The sequence below is a fragment of the Dromaius novaehollandiae genome, chromosome Z, assembly GCF_036370855.1.
Source record: "Dromaius novaehollandiae isolate bDroNov1 chromosome Z, bDroNov1.hap1, whole genome shotgun sequence".
NCBI classification, from domain to species: Eukaryota; Metazoa; Chordata; class Aves; order Casuariiformes; family Dromaiidae; genus Dromaius; species Dromaius novaehollandiae.
In genome coordinates, this window is record NC_088132.1 from 55952404 (window position 1) to 55970725 (window position 18322).

The window sequence follows — 18322 nt, forward strand, 5'->3', positions numbered from 1 at the left end:
AGGCTGTTAAGAGCAGCCTTTTCTTTTTCTTACAGGTTCCCAGTAATGAGCGATCTGAGAAGCCATCCCTTTGTGCTAAAGATCAAGAGAAGGAAGAAGAGCCAACCAGGATCTCTGAGTATTTTTTCAGTGACATCTTTATGGAAGTGGATGATTCAGAATAGCAAAATGGCTTTTTAAAATCCTGGATCCAAAAGTGTAATGCAACAACAAAACAGTATTTAGAAAAGTTCTTATTTGTTCTACCATTATGTCAAACTTATTATCAACCAAGCTGTTGTTATACGCTTTGGTAAAGATGAAATTCCCTCGGAAGCGACCTGGATGTTTTAAAAATGTTGACATAACCTAAACCACTACATTGATGTCATTGGACCAGAGCAGCTGGCTTATGTTTTGACTCATTTGGATGCTGCTAGTGGGCGCATGATTATCTTCCAGAAAAGTGCAATGAATAAATGCTTATTCTTGTGACAGTATCCCTTTGAATCATAATGCTAAAGCTTGTGATACTGGTTTTACAAGTTCTTTGCTTCTTTTTGTGAAGTACTCTGTTAGAAGGAGGAATGAACTTTTTATATATAGTGTAATTCTATAGATCAAGAAGGAAATTCTGCAAGTATGGTCTAGTAAATACATAGATAGCTATGTTCATTATTGCCACCTATTTTTATTGGCATCTCCAAATTACGTATTTTTGTAATTAAGAAGTCTCACATAAATTGAAAGAGCCTAACTTGAAAAGCCAAATGGTTTTAACTCTTTAAAAATGTATAGAGAGAAACATGGAAAACACGTATTTAATTTCTTAAAGGATGCTGTACTAAGTTAATCCTTCCAACTATCCTGCTTGAGGGGGAGGAAGAGATTAACATTTCCCAATCTAAATACCAATTTCCTTCTAAATTAGATACCTTGAAAACAAGGGACTAAATGCCATTTCTGTTCCTTGGTATTATATGTAGGTGTATATGTCTCTACTGACTTCCGGAGAGTTCCACTTGTGTGAAGTAGCACAAACAGAGCTGTATCTAATCCTTGACCATAAAATGAGGATGCTTTGACAATTTATGGCTTTGAAGCAGTTAAGTTTGAATAGTTTTCTGTATGTTTCATGTCCACCTGTACTGTAACTTACTATAAAATTCTGGTGTAGCTTTAGATTTTAGTCCAATTTTTCACTTGCATAGTAAGAAGATTCCCTTGATGAGATAATAAAGTTCATGCAGTCTAAAAGTCAGGTGGTCATTGAAAGATTGAATATACATTCTCAAACTCTTTATTACCTGAAGTAAGTGTATAGATTTAAGAAGTCTAAATTTTTTTCCTGTTGCTTAATACCAGCAGATATTTTTGCAAAAAAGTGGTCTGTTATGAAAGAGAAACTGATGTTTAAATCGTATTGTTGTGCTCTCCAGAAACCTATCCTCAGTTTCAGACTGGAAGGTGATTTTAGTGGTAAATATTTTCATATAAGTATCTAGTTAATATTGAAATAGTTGATGAAGCTTGAGTGTGTTTGCCTTTTCAGAAATTATTGGCAAGGCTTCTAAAGAAGCCTTTAAAACTTTGTCAGTAAGGGAAAAATGCACAGAAAAGCTACTATAAATTAGTACAGTAGGAGGCCTCTGTCAACCAAATGTCACAAGCAGCTGTATTTTCTTGAGATAATGAAAGAGGGACTAAAAATCCCAGAATAAAGTAACTTACTTGAAAACATACTGTCAGAAAAACCCAACAACAAAAGTTTCTGTTCAGACAGTATCTCGTGTTCTGCCTATTCCATTTAACTTGAAATGTTTATCTAAGTATCATCTTACTGTAAACATTATGAAATAGATTAATGTATACATAAAGCTTCTTGTATTGTGTATCTTGTAGATACCATTTCATGTATGTAAGCGTTTATTTCCTGTTACATGTGGCATGTTTAAGTCACTTGCACTGATATAGTCTGAAGATTTGAGGGGGGAGAAGGCTATAAACTAATGTGCCCTAAGTACTTTCTAAGCTGATAGCCATTCTACATTTAGTTGCATACCTTTTAGCTTGCATTCAAATTACAAGGCAAAAATAAGAATTATTTCATAACTAAGATTTAAGGTGCCTTATCTGTCCTGTTAATTGGGGCTACTCTTCCCTCCCCTCCTTGCTCCCCCTCCCCCCTCCTGACAGCAAACCACGTGCACTTTGTTATAGGACACTCTTCTTTTTTAAAAAACAAAACAAAACAAAAAAAATTATTTTGAACAGAGATAAGACAACTTGTGTTCTGTTTGGATATGGAAGCTTTATAACGGTGAAGGATGGGAGAAAAGAATTGTGAAATCGCAATGCTTATTAGTTTATTTTTTTTTAATTGAAGATATGGCACAGGACTGCTTTGCTTAAAGAGTTGTCTGACATGTATAATCATGTGTAAGCTTTCTGTTTCAAAGAGAGCAGTCATATTCTATATGTAAATTATGTGAATAAATTATTTTATATTACCTGTGATTCCATTTGTTTGAATATCTATTGAAATTTTTAAATGCTCATATGTATATGAGTTAACAGAAATGTTTCTAAAGAAAAGTGAGTCAAGGTTTTGACTATAGAACTAACTGTTGCAGTGCAGGTTGTATGGTGATAACGGATGAATACACTTTAACTTTTTTTTTTTTTTAATGTAGTGCTTAACTTAGTACCAAACTTCCCGATGTTACCTGTATGTAAATACTACAGCCTTGTGTAAAACCAAAGAACAACTGGAATGCCAGAAAACAGCAAAGCTTTGAAAGGAAGAAGCAGCTCAAGCAAATACTTAGAATTTTTTAAAAGTCTGCCAATATTACCATAATCTCTCAACAGTTCTGCAGGTAATGAAGAAAACCCTCCATACTTCTAAAAATACTTAGGGGTTTGCTGGTTGTACTAGAACTGTTACTATGTAATCCTGTCTGAAAAGTGTACAAAAATCCTTTTTAAATACAGGATTTATGATATATTTAGCACTGATATTCCATATAGTGAAATAGAGAACTCCTAAAAGGGACAGTGTGCACAGTTCTTGTGTATTTGTGCATATATATACACTGCAAGGCTTTTTACATTTTATCAGGTTTAATTATCAAAGTAATAGCCACTTTATTATTTGAAGAATTCTCAATTCTGGAATAACCTTTTCTCCTATTTTTTTGCTGTTACATCTGTGACATCACTGTTATTTCCATAGCAACACAACTTGTGTGCTAGGTTGCCTCAAGAGGCTGCAGAGAACCTTTTAAAAAAAAAAACAAAACCAAATGGTTTGCTGCAATGCATGATGACCCTTCTGTAAGTTAGCTGCATGGTAGTAATAAGTTTAATTGGCAGTAATCGAGGTGAAGCCTTATGCAATGGCAGTTTCACCTCTTACCGTACAGTGTTTGACAGCACATACATTGGAAGACAAGGAAGAGAGCAATTTCCAGTCTGAAATGCAATTTCTAAGATTTGCTTAAGACCTCTCATTTAATCGCAGTACCTATATTTTTTACAGCGACTTTGCATCGTTTTTCTCTGCCTGCTTTTACCCACCTCTAGGCACGTGAGGAAGCAAAACCTGCTGGGGCAGGGCGCAAGCAGCAGGAAGAAGGGCTGGGCGGGCTGGCTGGGCTTTCGGCAGGGCCTGCGCCCGGGCCGCGGCCCCTTCCCTGCGTGCGGCGCAGCCCGCCGCCCGCTACGGGCGCAGTTCTGCCTCCCGCGTGCTGCCGTCCGGCGCGGGGCGGCCCGCGGCGCCCGGGGCTGGCTGGGCGCCCGCCGCGGCGCCCGGGCGCGCGGTGCCCATTGGCTGCGGCGGGGGGAGTGGCGGCGGCGGCGGCGGCGGCGGCGGCGGCGGGCCGCTCTCGCCTCTCGCCGCCATGCTGCTGGGCCGCTGGCGGTTCCTGCGCCGCGCTGCCGCGGCCCGCTCCGCCCGCGCCTACCGCGGCGACGCGGTGGCGGCCGTGGGCTCGCCGCCCGACGCCAGCTCCTCGCTGTACCAGGTAGGCCGGGCCGGGCCGGCTCCCCGCGCCCGCGCGCCGCTGACGGGAGGCCCCGGCGGTGCCGCTGCGGGGGGCGGCCGGGGCCTGCCGCGGGCTGGGCTCGGGCGTGGCAGGGCCGAGGCGGCGGTGGGGTGGGGCGCGGCGCCGCCCCTGCCCGCCGCTGGCGGCTGCAGGCCGCGCCGCCATTTCGTGGGGGCGACCCGAGGGGCGCTGCTGGGGCCGGGCGCCCGGCCTGGCCTGACCCGACCCGGCCCGTCTCGGCCCGCAGCCGCTGCGGCGAGCTGCTGCCCTCCGCGGCCGCTTCTCAACTTGTGAAAGGCGGGGAGCTGTCCTGGTGCGGCCCCGGCGACCAGAGCCTCAGCAGGGGCACCGTGCCCACCAGGGGCGGCCTGGGGGCTGCGCTCGTTTTGGCGTTGTATCTCTTGGGTATCTTCTGCGGGAAAGGAATAAACGGGAAGCTGTGTTCTGGGTCAAGCTAGTACCGTAGTCGCTGTTAGTAACTGCTTTTCTACAATAAAAGTGCATTGGTCCCAGCGCATCCTGTGTGCTGGGCAAGATGTGTGGAGTTGTTGCATCTTTGATCTCTTTTAAAAGAAATGCCAAATTGTGTTTATTTTATTCAGGTTGAGTTTAAAGGTACCAGATAAAAGGAATATGGGCTCGTACCCTCTTCTGCCTCATCGTGAATCTTCTTTTTTTTTCAGTGTGCTTTTTTGCCTCCATGAGAATGCCGTCTCTCACTGAGAGAGGCATCTCTCCCTGCATTTGCAGTAGTGAGGGGCTGATCAATGTGTTACTAATGGATTGGAGACAGGGAGCTAGTAAGTAGTTGAAGGTATTGCTTAATGATTTAAAAGTTGGAAACTGCTTACCTGTGTTGCACATTAACTCCTGTGCTGAAGACAGGAGAAATGATTTCACAAAGCCAGCTCTGTGCCTCCAGAAAGCAGGGGCACCAGCAGGGTCCTCTGGGGAGGAGGAGGAATTAGTCTCCTCTGTGAGAGGAGATCATTCTTTTCGTAGAGAAGGCTGTAATTCCACCTATTGGATTCTGCTTGTACCTGGCGTAAATTGGTTTATTTTTAATGGGGGGTTGCTAACGTCATCAGACTGAAGATAAGAGTTATGTTTACACTTAGGCTGGAAAAGCTGTGCTGCTGGACATGGTAAAATCCCAACGAGTGAACCAAGAATATGTAACCTCTTTGAAATATTTTCTTTGTTTCTGTGTTTTCTTTTGCATAAATTAAATTTTGGGACAGAGCTGAGGTGACTGAAACTTCAGTGTTTGTGTATGTGTGTATGTACACACATACACATCTCACAAACCCCATAAACAATGAATAATAGTTTAATAAATCTATTTAGTCAGCTGAGCTGTCATTGGACTTCCCTTTGTGTATGTACCTTTAGATTTCAAAAGAAAAGTAAGGCTTGGTAACTTTTTGTGTAACATATTTTTTTACTTTTCCTAATGTTCAGGTATTTGGGCAGTGGTTTCCAATGTGATGTCAAGACAGGACAAGTTTGTCAGACTGTACTAGACAAGTCCACTTGCTTAGATACATCTGGTACATCATTCAAGCAGTCAGGTAGCTAGTAGTGTTAGTATTTGATAGAAATAATTATAATTTGTAGGGCACTATAAATGTATGTAATGGTTTACAGACACAAAGAGCTGAGGTCCCTGGTGTGAAATACTTAACCATCTCAAATACATGTAATCCGGGGAATAATAGTGCAAACAGAAGAAAGCTAACGATGAGATGAAGGTCACACGTTCTTTAGCCAATGTTTGCTTTTCTGGCTGTGACTTCAGCTAGACAGTTGGGCTTTATAACGTATGCTGTCTTTCAAACCAGACAGGTAAAATTCTAATTTAAAAACGAGTGAGTCAAAATTCTGGAAAATACAGCAGAACCTTTGTAAGGACTCCAAGCATTAGCTCTCATAGCCATTTTGCTCACATAGCAATAACTCAATTAGCTCATGCAATAACTGTAGGGTTAGGCTGTATTTTTTACCTTTTGGATTTGCTTTACGATTCCTAGAAACCCTCATATTAACAGCAGAATTTTACAGAAATTGCTGTTGTAAAGGCCAGTTTCCGGTAAGAACTTGTGTCAGTTCGCTTGCCTTTTTGGCATTATTTAATCAAAAGCCCACAAATGTATGGTAGAACTAACAGGGCTCTGAGGGCAGCCTTTTCTGTGTGTATTCAAATTCTATGATACGATTTAAAACCATCTTTACTCTTCCTTTGTAAAGTACAGTAATGTTACGTTACAGTAGTGTTACGGTTAAAGACGTGAAAGATAAGATTAGCAGTTAAGTGAATTTGGAGGTAGAAAATTGAAGTAACTCATTTGGGTGCAATATTTTTTATAGATGGCCTAAAAAAAATCCTTTCATGATTTTTCATGTACATAGTCTCAGTGGAAGAGAGGGAGAGGAGTAGCCAAAGTAGCTACACTGAGCTGTTAATTCAGAATCTAATAAAAAAGCAAGCATTTGATTGTAATTGGTATGCCCCTTCTAACTTCTCCTGCCAGTTTTTTTTAAGTGCATTTTTCCCTATTTTAAGGGTGATTATTTTTTATTTTTTATTTTTTTAGTCTGAGTACTGTGTGAAAAAGATGAGTACATTTAGAGAAAACAGACTGGCTGAATAAGGGAAAACATGAAAATTGATTATGTACAATACTGGGAAATAAACCAACTAGACAAACTGAAAGAGTATGGAGGTCTCTTTTTTTTTTTTTTAATACAGTAACACATACAAATTTTTAAAAAATACAATAACTTTGAGTGTTTTAAAAATTGCAGATTTTTTAAAGTACAGAATTACAATGGCTATTTTACAGTTTCACAGAGAAAAAGCTAACTTGTAATCAGACTGTTGATGGGTGAAATGCAGATTTTGGTTTCTTTGCTGGTGAATGTGCTTGTGTGGCTGCAGTTACTGCCTGAAGTCTCTCCAAGTAGCAGCAGAGTCAAATTAGCAGATGTTGCTTGTTATGTATTTGCTTTTTGGAATGCTGTGGACAGAGGTAAAACTGTCAGCAGGCGATAGAAGTGTGGTTTCACAGGTTAGGAGAAAGAAAAACAGTTATGGGGGTAGGTGCTGGAGCTGTATTGAAACTGGGGCAGGGAGAAGAAGGATTCAAATATCAGAAGAAGTAGGCTGAAAGAAAAATAATGTGGTGGATGTGCTAATACAGTCTTAAAAGTGTGGGGAGAGATGTAGAATTCTGGTGATTTCGTTTATTCTTGGTGGGTGGGCGGCTTAGGTTGCACCACCCGTGAGAGAGGTTTGCTTAACTGAGATTGTATCTTCAAACACATGAGGTGTTTGCTGGCCAAACGAGTGGTAGGAATTGCACGGAAGTGCCGCTGGAGAGCAGTGCTCCTAGCTGCCTTCGTTGCTGGCAGCTCTCCTTCCCCAGAGCTGGTAACGGCAGCGGAGTTGGGCTTAGCGTTGCAGTACGCAACCTTGATCTTGTTGGAGGACCTCCGGGTGCTGACCTTGTGTACCAGCTGTGCGTAGAAGCTGATGGAATTGTTAAGACCTGTTTTAATCTGATGCCTTTTTACCTTTCGATAGAATATTTTTCATCTACTTGTAGCAACTACAAAGGGGGAGAAATGTATTCTTTTTGAAGTTACAATATGCAGCTAGAATAGTTTGAAAGCAAAGCACCTGTGTACGTGTTTTTCTTTTCCTCATCCTTTCCAACTTGGTGCCCTTCTGTGACTGAGACAGAGCTGAAAAAATTTAACTGCAGCACTTGTTACTTCTAGGGAAAACCCTAATTTTGATCGTTCAAGTCTGAATATGAGGAGTTGCTAGACGGGGTTTTCTAACAAAAGTAGTCTTTGGTGTCTTCTGAATGAGAAGTAATTAGACAAGACAGTATGAATTTTTATACAGCAGCTAACACATTCCTTTACTGCAGTTACACTTTTTAAAGAGGTCACATAGTTATTAACAACTCTGAAAAGCCAAATTAAGCTTGATAATATATTTTAATATCTAGGAAATGGTAAAAACTGCTATAATGAGCACACTGTCTTAGATAAATCTGAGAGTGATGTTGATCTCAGTAGCAGATCACTCATATCCAAAGCTCTAAGAGTCTTTTTGTTTTTTGTGAGATATTGGCAAGAAGATCACACTTTTTTGTTCTTGAAAAGCTCTGTTTTATCTTTACATTCTAGCTAAGTGGTAAGAATGTGAATATTGTTTACAAACTTCTGTGCAGTATAGGTCATTCATCTTTTGTTACAAGAGGCACAGAAGCAGTTAATTTGAACCCTCTTTTTTTTTTTTTTTTTTTTTTTTTACAAAATTGGACTAAAAAATCAAACCAACCTGTGACAAAAAAATTAACAAATCCTGAAAAGTAAAATTTTGACTCTGTAATGACGAATCTCATTTTTAATTGATTAAATTTAGTCTTCTGCAGTCCTAATGCACTTAGTGTATTTATGAAGCTTGTTTATAAAAACATGTTTGAGATGCTTGAGGGAAGAGCATACATAGGTAGAAATGTTACTACTTTAACGAACATACAGAACTGGGATTTAATAAGGTAAATTGAAATTTTGAAGAGAAAGAAATAATGTACACTGCTTTCTGTTTTTATTTTTTTTTAAATTAAAACAGCATACTGTTACTCAGTTAAAGTTGAAATGCTTATTTTTCCCCACTTAGGAAAACTATGAGCGAATGAAAGCACTAGTAAATGAACTCAAAGAGCAAGCAGAAAAAATCAAATTAGGTAAGTATGATGGTCAAGTTCTTAGAACATTTCTTTAAAGTGCTCCCAACATAGTGCTTTTTTTCTTATAGCTGTATGTTCATAAACAGTTCATTCAGTTACAACATAAGCTGGATTACAGTAGATGAACAGAAATTTTTGCTAATCCATTTGAATCTAGATCTGTTATCTTTCATCGGCTGAAAATCTTAAAGGGTTTATGTTCAGGTTAATTTGATTCAAAATTTAATTTATTTTACTTTTTTAGTAACTCAGGTTTAACAAAAAACTAAGTAATATGTCCATAACATTACCATTTATTTATTTACCATTGGCTTTAGAGTTTTAACATATTTTTTGTTTGCCATTTGAATATCATGGTAATATTCAAATGCAAGCAGATGCATAAATTACTGGAAACAGACAATAAATAAAAGCAAGGCTGATTTAATAAAACAGAAGATTAATTTCATTGCCTGAGAGGGAGAAAGTAAGCAAAGTAAATAAATAGTGGAAACTGCATATGTAGAATTGGTTAATTTTTAATCAGTTAAGATCTTAGTGATCAATGACAATTATGTTTGTTTGTTTAATTTAATGGCAATATTTTTTAGATAGATAGGATTATTAAAAGAAGACTCTTACTGATACACACACAGTTTCCACTTCACCTGCATTCTTGCTTCATGCTCTGCTGCCTGCTTTTATAACAGATCGATTTGGCCAGTGTATTTCTGTTCGAATTGCCTATTTGTTCACTTGTGAAGAGGATTTTGAAACAACCTAGTGGTAGCTGTGCTGCTGGGCAAAAGCAAGTCTGTCCTAGTTTAAAAAAAAATTGAAATCTGTGTTTTATCTTCTTGACTCATAAGACTTTCTGAACTAATTCCAGTTAAGTGAGGAGTATAAAATGAAGATGATATAAAAATGCTTAACTGTGCTACCAGAGGTTGAACATGCAGCTTTGATTCTCCCCTTTTTGTGTGTATTATGATACTATTTTTCTCTTCATATGCTGTTTCCCGTATGATGCTATTTCTTTTATAGAAAAGGAGTGCAGTTAAGATTACATGCTTAGGTTTTTTCTTACTTGATGTGAAACAAGGCCCCAGGATTTCTTGGGGAGGTGTTGAAACCCATAGGCTCCCGCTGCACATTTTCCTGTCTTGCCCGGTATATGATAACAGGACAAGAACACTGTCCTCCTCTTTTTTCCATGTCCATTAGGGAACTCTTCCAGGGTGTTAATACACCCTTTTGAGAGTGGAATTGACCGAGTCTGCTTAGCCTATCATACAAGTATATGAAAAGAATTGCAACTTTTTTTTTTTGTAAGAGCCAACTTTTGTTGAATGAGCTGTTCCTGGAGATGTGTGTAATGCATGCTGCATTCTGTATTTGTTACTTTGGTGGGTAGTGCTTTTGTGAACCCATATCCGTTCTACTGCATCATCCCCAGTGGCGCAACAGGAAGATGGTCCCTGCCACAAAAAATTTAAAGTCAATAATAAATGACATCACATGCATTACTCATGACAAGCACAAGAAACAGCTGAGATACTCTTAGTCTCCAAGACTAGCAGTAATCATAGCATATTAACAGTCACAGTCAAGTTTTTGTAGATGTTCTTGTAGAAGAGAAATTAGAGAGGGGTTTTCAAATCAAACACCTCCAAATCTGTTTCACTGGTAGGGAGGCTGCTGTTCACAATGTCCAGAACGGAGGCTGATCTAGCGTCGAGCGAACTTCTCAATCTTGAAAGAGAAATGTGTAATAGAATAGTTACAGGGCCTGGAGGACAAGGAGTTTGATTAGTGTGACACAGAGAGGACAAAAATCATGGGACAGAAAATGATTCTTGCAGGAGCACTCCGGGTGTAAATGAGCAGGGCAAGATGGTATATGCCAAGATCAGAGAAAATGATGTAGTAATCATGATGTACGATGTTGAGAACTTGGATGAGAGTGCTAGTTCTGTGGGTGGATATGAGAGGCTGTATCTTAAGAGACTTGTACAGAAAGAATTTGCAAGTTTTAAACTGAGGATGGTTATACAGACCTAATGAGCAGGCTGAATCAAAAATAAACTGCCTTAGCAGGTGTGAAATGGTGGTGATGATGAACAGAGTGATCAAGGAAGAAGGTAAGAGAGAGGGCTTGAAAGGAAAGTCTAAAAGCTCTGTTTTAGCAATGCTTAGCTTACAAGGAAATCTAGAAGTCCCAGGAGAAATGTTAGCAAAGTAGCACCTTCTTTATTTTGGACAGGGGAGACAATTTGGAAGTGAAGAGGTGGATCAATGATCTGTGTACATAGAGAGACATTCTGTTATTAGAGGCCAAGATGTGTCAACAGATCTTAAGTACTGAATAACACAGAACTCTAGAGAGCAAAAGATATGATATAGGATTGCCTTGAGTAAAGGGTTGAACTGAAGCAAGGATAAATATAACCTTGATATTAAATGCTGTATATCCTAACTGTGATGCTTACAGCTTTGGAGTAATTTAAGGAAGTGAATCCTGATCATGCTGGATCTTTCAAGATTGGATTCAGCAAGCTATTTTGAGCCAATTTTGGGGAAAGTGTGTTTTGTAGTTCTCATTATTGTGCTTTCCTCCATGTATATTCTTCTTGTCAGTTGCTCTGTTCATTGACAGAAAGTGGTGGATAGTTTCAGACAACTGTATTTATTAGAATCTTTACTTCAAGATTAACTATAAAGAATGAGGGGGAAAAATAGAGTAGATTCTGAAAAACAAGCATTTACATCAATACCTTAAATCTGTTTGAAGTGAAACCATTATTTATTAAATGTAATATTAAGGTCCGTACTTCAATAACGGGGGACTCATCAGTGTTTCCATCCTAAGTTTTAATATACGTGGTGATTTATTTATCTGTGTTCACAGTAAATCTAATGAATGACTGTTGTATCACAGGAGGTGGAGAAAAAGCCCGTAAGCTTCACACATCGAGAGGAAAGCTGTTACCCAGAGAGAGAATTGACAGGCTTATTGATCCAGGGTAGGTACTTTCTTTTTTAATAACAGTTCTCAGATTCTCTTTTGCGTGTAAGTAATGTAACAGTCTTGTTTTCTCTTTAGTTTCCATAAACACTGGCAAATAACACCATCTTAAATTTTACAGATGTTATTTGAAATGCTCATTTCTTTTTTAAATGGTTTGTTTTTAAAAATTGAGCCTTATAAGCAAGATTCAGTAGTGGGCAAATATGAGGCTGAGTCCTTTTTAAAATTCTGTCAAGATGTTTATCGTTATTCAGGTCTCCGTTCTTGGAGTTCTCCCAGTTTGCAGGTTACCAACTGTATGGTAAGGAAGAGGTACCAGCAGGAGGCATTATCACAGGCATTGGACGAGTATCTGGGTGAGAGATACCAGTGATGTATGCTATTGATGATATAAAAAGGAAGAAGGTATAATTCTGTTTAGTTTCAAGTATTAAGCTATTAGTCTTCAGTATTTCACTTCTGAGACCTAAAAACATCATGAAGTTGCTATCTTAATCATTTGGTTTTAGGTAAGGAAGTGATTGTTCTGTGTGTTTTTTCTTTCTTCTTAATTAACGTGTCCTGTATTTAAGCAGAGCATCTCTATTAACACACACAGAGGTTCTATTGTCTGATGAAGGAAGGAGATTGGTGCATCAGTAAAGTAATTTGCAAAATATAGGGTGGTATACTAGACTAAGAATTAGGTTTGCTTGCTGAAAGTTCCACCAAGACTAATGTCAAAATTAAATGTGGTGTGATACAGCATTATTTTAGGGAATTAAGGGACTATGAAGCAGGACATCCTAGTGCCCAGTGCTCAGTCTGCTGTAATAACCTGTTTTTGAGGGAATGCAGGTGAGGAGGGCTTTTTCTTTGAGCATCCCAGAGGCTTCAAGGGTTCTGGGATTGTTGCATTTCTTAATCAACAAACATGTTTGTTTATTAGAAATATATTTCTCTCTCATAAGCTTGTTTTATTTTTAGGGTGGAATGCTTGATTGTTGCTAATGATGCAACTGTCAAGGGTGGTACCTATTATCCCATCACTGCTAAGAAACATTTACGTGCTCAAGAAATCGCAATGCAAAATCATCTCCCATGTCTATACTTGGGTAAGTCCCATTGCAGAAATAGCAAATGTCCCGTGCTAAGGGCAGCTCAGGATCTCTAGATAAAAGACTGCTTCTTTAAAAGGATGCTGTTCAGACTGATGGATCCCCAGATCTGACAACCAAGTATGTATTTCACATATGCACATATTCAAATGCATTTTCATCAATACTGTGTTACATCTACAGATGAGTGGCAAATTTTACTGGAGGGCACCGCATCCCTGGCTTTTCAGCAGTTCTTTTTCTGCACTGCTGTAGGCTGTCTGGGTTCTCAAGTTAGGGATGTGGCTATACTGCTGTATCACTTCATCCTTATTCCTTCCCCTTCCTCCTGTTATGCATACACAGTCCATCCTATAGTCTCATCTAGTCTTGTCAAGTTATGGTAAAAAGAAAAAAAAAAGTTACTTTGTTTTTTGAGGGAGCATGTAGGTGTACGAAAGATCATACTGAAGGAACAAAAAAAAGTCTCAAAGCTAAAAATGTCAAGGAGAAAGTACCCAAACCCTACTTCATGGTAAAGCTGAATGGCTTTCCCTTCCTGGTCTTGTGTTCTTCTTTGGAGTCTTTTGACATGATTTATTTTCATGATTTTGGAGTGGATAGGTAGCTGAAATTGGAGACATTGAAGGTAGAGGGCACAGCATGAGGTGATGTATAAATGAAGCTGCTTTGAAGACTGTAAGGGTGAAAGGTCTTAAGTATGTCTATATAATCAGGGGGTGAAAGTACACGTGCTACACATCTCAAAGACAGTTAACAGTAATTAGTCTCTATTTTGGAACTTGAGACCGGATCGCAATGGAAAAGTTAAAACTATGCATTGAAAGTGTTCTTAATGCAAATGTGTTTTGCAGTAAAGTCAGTTTAGAAGTTTGTATAGGAAAGTACAACTGCATCTCTAAATGCATCTACATTTATTTTCCATTAAAATGTTTGGGGTGGATATTAGTTGCTTATATGGGGTTATTAATTTTATTTTTTCAAGCAGAGTATCTTAGTATACCTAGATTCATGGCAATGCATTTAGTGATAGCAAATGCTGGACATTTTAAGTAACATGCAAATATTTTGCTAAAAACTTAAATCTCTGAACAATGTTGTATAGATATGTTAATATATTTTCATTCAATTTAGTTGATTCTGGAGGAGCCAATTTACCACGGCAAGCAGAAGTATTTGCAGATCGAGATCATTTTGGTCGTATTTTTTATAATCAAGCAGTCATGTCCTCACAAGGAATTCCACAGGTAATTTGCTTTAATTTAAGAATGGAATGTACTAACTAGTTTTTATGCCTACTGCTTTTGTCTGGTTTCAAGTCTCGTACCTGTGCTTTACATTTTTGACATCATGAAGTTATGTTGACCTAATGGCCCAATCTGGGGATTGGAGGCACTGTAAACACAATGAATGTCCACAAAATGTCATTATAATTTTGAAGAAGCTGTCTTCCTTCTTGGCCTTAGTGTTAATGACATGACCTACCTGCTCCTATCTTGAAGCGGGAGAAAAGAGGAATAGATAGCATGATGTGTAGGGCCATGTGATGAAGCATGAGGAAATCTCTTGGAACAGTTGATTATTCTGCATCAGTGCTGTAAAGGTGAGGACCCCTTTGACAATGGCTGGTAAATTAGACGTATTTTTTGCTAAGAAGAGTGTATATATATATATTTATATATCCATTTTATACACTGCTGTACTGTTTGATAAAACTACCTTGACAACAAGGTCATCTTCTAATGTATTAATGATGCATAGAATTACTGTTAGTCACAGGTCCTGGATTTAGAAGTGTTTTTGTGTCATGGATATTTTGGGAGTCTGGAGACAATTTTTTGGAGCAGATGCTGGGCTGGCCAGCGAAGGGAGGCGCTCTGCTGGGTCTGCTTATGAGGAGTGCCGAGCTGGTTGAGGATGTGATTGCTGGTGGCAGCTTTGGCTGCAGTAAAAGTGGATGGCGGAGCATAAGATCCTGAAGGAGTTGAGGAAGGCAAGCACCGTTTCAGGAGAGCAGTCTTTGGCTTGTTAAGGGAATTGTTGTGTGGGAGGCTGCCAGGGAGGGTGGAGGAGTTCAGTATCTTCACGGATAACCTCCTCCAAGCACAGGAACGGTCCATCCTGATGTGCAGGAAATCGAGCAGACCAGAAAGCTGGCTGCTTTCTAGCCTTTCAGCTCCCAGCCTCTTGGCATGATGGTGTAGCGCTCTCATATAGCTTCCTCTTAGTCTCCATTGCGGGCTGAAGAGTTATAGATTACTTAACTGTTTCTCACACAGAAGGTGTTCCATACCTTTGATCCTTGTTTACCTTGTCTAACCTTTTTCCGGTCTAACTCTGTCTTTTTTAAGATGAAGGAACTAGAATTTCCTGCAGTATTCAATTTATGAGCTAATCATAGATTTATATAATAGCATAATGTTTTTCACCATTCTATTTTCTGTTCCTTTCCCAGTAGTTTCTAACACTTATTTTGCTTTTTTGACTACTACTGAGCAATGAGCTAGTGTTTTCATTGAATTGTTTATCTCAATTCCAAGAGCTTGCTCCTGGGTGATGTTGTCAGCTTGGTGCTCATTACTTTATATAGGCTGCATGAAAGAAGGTGAAGGAAGTTGTTAGGATATTCCACCTGACCAGAAACATTGTTTTCAAACATTAGGCTTAGAAATAGCTATTGGAACCTTGAGCAGAGTAAAGGTTTAGTTAACTTGTTGTTTCATCCGAACAATGTTATGGAAATATTTCACTACTGTGTTACTTTGGTATATTTGACTGTTGAACTCATGAATGTAAGGTGGAAATCAGATTTTATTATTATATTTTTTTTCATTCTTAACTATATCTATAATTTAGAGGGACAACTTGGCTGGAGCCATTTTCATTTGGATTCTCTGAGTAGCTATGCTTGATTGAATCCTTTAGCCTGAAGGGAAGAAAGGGGATGGAATACTCCCTTGCAGTGCGGAGCAGAAGCACTAGTTCAGGGTACCGTATTCCATCTGAGCCTTACTTAGCAGACTTTGGCTTTGTTATGGTTTCTGAGGCAACTGCATTTGTGATACCCCTTTGGCACCTTTTGGTGGCATCTGTGTTGGACTTCAGATCTTTAGCCATTTTTTCCTCTTCTAAAGACTCCTGAAATCCACTGTCTCCAGACACATCTAAGGCTGAAGACTCCCACCATAAACTCAGTCTCTTTAGCTAGTCTGGCATAGGACAGCTTCTGCAGTTCTTTTCTTTTTAGCAACAATAGTGGAGCAATTGTGGTGATTAGCTAGGTATTTTGATGCAAAGTATTGTTTAGCTGGAACAAAAATATGCAGGAGAAAAGACACTTATGAACTATAAGCAGCTTATATGCTTGGCTAATTCACAAGCTGCGCTTCCCCTGGAGTCACTGACAAGTCTAGGTTATACTTCAGATTTGTATGTATAAATAAAACTGGTCCCAGCATTTTTGTGGAACAGTGAGTGTATTGTTAAAGATGATAGTCACGTGGCTGTTGTGCTGAATGAACTTCGGAAGTTTTGATGAACTTTGTTTTTACTAAAGACTTCAATCATTATCTGGTGCAGTAATGGTGATTTCTAAATGTTGTGTCAGAGATGAAAATGTAAACCCAATTTGCAGGACTGAAATAACTGAGTTTACACAGGACCCTGTTAGAAAGACAGTCCTAAAGTTTTTTTGGTATTTTTCTGAATATTTTGAAAAACTGTGCATGCATTTGTAAAGTTCTTCATAAAGCTGAATTTCTTTTTATTTAGATTAACACTGGGTATCACAGTAGAATAGCACTACAATTCTATACAACCAGAAAGCAAACTGCATGTAGGAAGGGTTTGCCTTTTAACAAAACAGTTATATTTTTCTTTGGGTAGGACACTGACAAAAGTTTATTTTTCTTAGTTTGACACTGACATTTGATTTTTATAATGTATTCATATACAAAAGGAAAAAGTTTAAATGAAGCAAGCACTTTTGAAAAAAAAAATGTTATAGATGTCTATTTATTTTGTTTGAGTAATGTTTCATTCATTTCATTTCAAAAGGTGCTATAAGCATTCGTAAATCTGCTAATCATTTTATCACCACACATCATGGTGAATAGAATCATCTTCCCTATCTGAGAAGATGTCTTATTAGGAAATGGAGTTAGGAAATTATGCTCCCTCTGATTTCCATTCAGGTTAATTCTTCTGACATGTGAATTTGGATGTTGTTAGTTTTATATCTGCTGTTGTTTATTGCAGCCTACCTGAATGTCTGTTTCATCAGCTCACCAGCCCTTTTCAATTCTGACCTTAAAATATTTTTTTTTCTTTTTTTTAATCAGTTACCTATGCTGTTTTTAATTTCCTCATCTGCTTTTGCCTGTGACTAATTTATTATACTCCTACTGCAGCTTTAAATTGCACTGATGCCTGTATGGCGGTGAATCAGAAAGCCATGATTAGCTTCCCATTAACCACTTTTCAAGCTCTCACACTCATGTGTTGCATGGATACAATGGGGAGTTGAGAGCTATGTATAAAATACTGTTTCTGTGTATTCAGAACTGTTGGGTTTTATTGCTCTTTTAATTATCTATGCAGTAACTCACTCAGAGTGAAGTTAGTAAGTAGCACATTAATATGAATGTTTGAGGTCATACTTTTTGACCTCTGCATTTTGATACGTAATGTATATATTGGAAAAGGTAACATCTGAATTAAAGTTTAAATATAAACACATTTTTCAGCATAAATTGGTAATTAGAGGAGAAAAGCAACTCCAAAAACCCTGGGGGCGTGGGGAAATGAAATTAACTTTTTCCCCAAGTTACCTCCTTTTTAGAAGCTTACGTTGTGCTTGTACCTACCTGGTGATATCTATTAAATGCACAAAAAACGTATTACAGATTAATCTGTAAGAAGTGTGTGATTCTGAGTATACTTTAAGATACTGCAAACTTGTTGCTAAAAAAGCTGTGTTTGATTTGATGATCGCCGGTTAACAAATGTCATCTGTTCCTGCTTCAGATACAGGTAATGTCATTTGGACTTTATTCCGTGCCTCTATTTGGTATTACTATGTGCTGCTTTCTTTTAACAGCAAATTTTAGCAGTTAAGACAGAAGGCTACTTGATGTCACTTTAAAAAAATATCTCCAAATAAAATTTTCACAAAGTAACATTATTTTGTGTTTTAGATTTCTTTTACAACCACCAAAAATAAAAGTAATTAGACAGTTATTTTCTTATTGTCTGCCTTTTCCATATGAATATTTCATCTCTGCTGCTCTACAAGCTGCTTTGAAAGGATCCTCATTTTCTTGGAAGAGTTCTCCTGAAGGAGAAGTTAAGAGAGGATTTCACTTGCATGATCGTACGCTGCTGCTGTATTCCTCCTGTCTGGGATCAAGTCAGTTCTATATAAGTGTCACC

General features: G+C 38.5%; 2 protein-coding genes across 6 annotated transcripts in view; both read left to right on the top strand.

Annotated features, from left to right (window-relative positions):
• LOC112988729 (transcription factor TFIIIB component B'' homolog) overlaps positions 1–2489 on the top strand; it is a 51653-nt gene extending 49164 nt beyond the window's left edge. For all 3 annotated transcript variants that reach the window (XM_064502277.1, XM_064502279.1, XM_064502278.1), the window contains one exon: positions 36–2489. In XM_064502277.1, coding sequence (XP_064358347.1) covers positions 36–164 — 129 coding nt within the window. In that variant the 3' untranslated portion in view covers positions 165–2489. The remainder of the gene's footprint in view (positions 1–35) is intronic.
• Positions 2490–3624: 1135 nt separating this feature from the next.
• The window catches only part of LOC135325047 (methylcrotonoyl-CoA carboxylase beta chain, mitochondrial), a 38265-nt gene continuing 23567 nt past the window's right edge, over positions 3625–18322 (top strand). The window contains exons 1-6 of one of the 3 annotated variants that reach the window (XM_064502463.1): positions 3625–4004; positions 8719–8785; positions 11706–11790; positions 12050–12151; positions 12762–12889; positions 14027–14139. In XM_064502463.1, the coding sequence (XP_064358533.1) occupies positions 3882–4004; positions 8719–8785; positions 11706–11790; positions 12050–12151; positions 12762–12889; positions 14027–14139 (618 nt within the window). In that variant the 5' untranslated portion in view covers positions 3625–3881. The remainder of the gene's footprint in view (positions 4005–8718; positions 8786–11705; positions 11791–12049; positions 12152–12761; positions 12890–14026; positions 14140–18322) is intronic. The other 2 variants (XR_010386260.1, XM_064502464.1) reach the window with 2 other exon arrangements.